Genomic DNA, 1,342 nt, shown 5'->3' with positions numbered 1-1,342 from the left:
TTTTGCATGCTAATTTGCTCCTATAAGGCTTAACATTGAAATTAAATGAAATAATTAAGTAAAAAAGCTAACAAAATGATAATGATATCATGGAACACAACAAAACTAGTGAGGTAAAACTACAGTATACTGATACAGATAGCAAAGACAACAATGGTTCAAAAAACTGTATACATCTTCTCATCGATCTTCTGCATACATTAATGTGTTTGTGACGAATTTGTTTTGTTATAGAATATTTGCGCATACGTATGTATTAATAGCATATCAGGCGACATATGTTGATCATTGTCAATATATGTCACTTCCATGGGAATGTTTCATGATGCGAACACCGATTACTTTGACATTACTCCTAAATGCGGCTTCGACACCTGCAATAGTTATCGAGAGAATTGTTGCCACACATTTTTCATCCAGATATGAGAAATTTGGCAAAAGTATCGCTGTTATACTTGTCATAGGACAGGTGCGAAGAAGAATTTCAATTTGTTTTCAATCTTTAATGCAAATTTAATTTAATATTTTTATAACATTTTAAGGTAATCGAAAATTTGAAGTATTTTGTAAACTAAACTTTGATTCTATTATATGTAAATGAAATGTATAAAGTCGTCTAATAATTTGGGTGAAGAAATGATATAAAGAGACACTACCGATTCTTTGAGAGTGGCCAAATGATAACTTTAAAATGTTTCAATATATAACATGAGATAGTAGCCTTCAATATTGATAATGCTTTAAAACTACTTTCTAATTTTAATATTTCAGTTAGCCATTGGTGTTGGAAGTTTTCTGTTTATTGTTAGCAATTTTAAAATATTCGATACGGAAAAAGTGGTTTACTGCTCAACGGCTAATGAAGGAAATGCACTAAAATCTGCCATCATTTTCGGCTTTTATATGACCATCGATATGCTTTCTGCTTTATCCTTTCCAGTTTTATTTTACATTAATAAGGAAATTTTTGCCATTTTCTAGTTGCAAATACATCCACTAACAGATTAATTAATTGGTTGATTGATGTAAATGCTACTTTAGTCTAAATCTTCCTTGGGAAATTGTCACCAAGTCATACACAGTTGTCATACAGATCTGATTAATACATTGAACAGATATTTGTGTGACTGTAGTTTTATAAGAGGAAAAGTGAATTGGGAACATGAGAATGTAACAAGTAAATGTTGGAGACTCAAATAAGTTAAAGGTTAAATCAAAACTGGCTATGCATTTTTGCCCTATTACCTCAAAAATATTCTTGACATAAATTGTTCACTTACCAATACTATGGCCGCTTCGACCAATTTCTCTCTCAAAAGAATTAGAGAGAAGGATTCCAGTA

General features: G+C 30.8%; 1 protein-coding gene across 1 annotated transcript; it reads left to right on the top strand.

Moving 5' to 3' along the window:
* Positions 1–211: 211 nt before the first annotated feature.
* On the top strand, positions 212–981 carry LOAG_18620 (hypothetical protein; the record flags this gene model as incomplete). Its single annotated transcript, XM_020451284.1, has 2 exons — positions 212–469; positions 772–981. The coding sequence occupies exons 1-2, from the start codon at positions 299–301 to the stop codon at positions 979–981; spliced, it is 381 nt and encodes a 126-aa protein (XP_020304947.1). The 5' UTR covers positions 212–298.
* Between the last annotated feature and the right edge of the window lie 361 nt (positions 982–1,342).

This window comes from Loa loa (assembly GCF_000183805.2).
Source record: "Loa loa unplaced genomic scaffold supercont3.404, whole genome shotgun sequence".
NCBI classification, from domain to species: domain Eukaryota; kingdom Metazoa; phylum Nematoda; class Chromadorea; order Rhabditida; family Onchocercidae; genus Loa; species Loa loa.
This window is presented reverse-complemented; position numbering and strand designations above follow the sequence as displayed.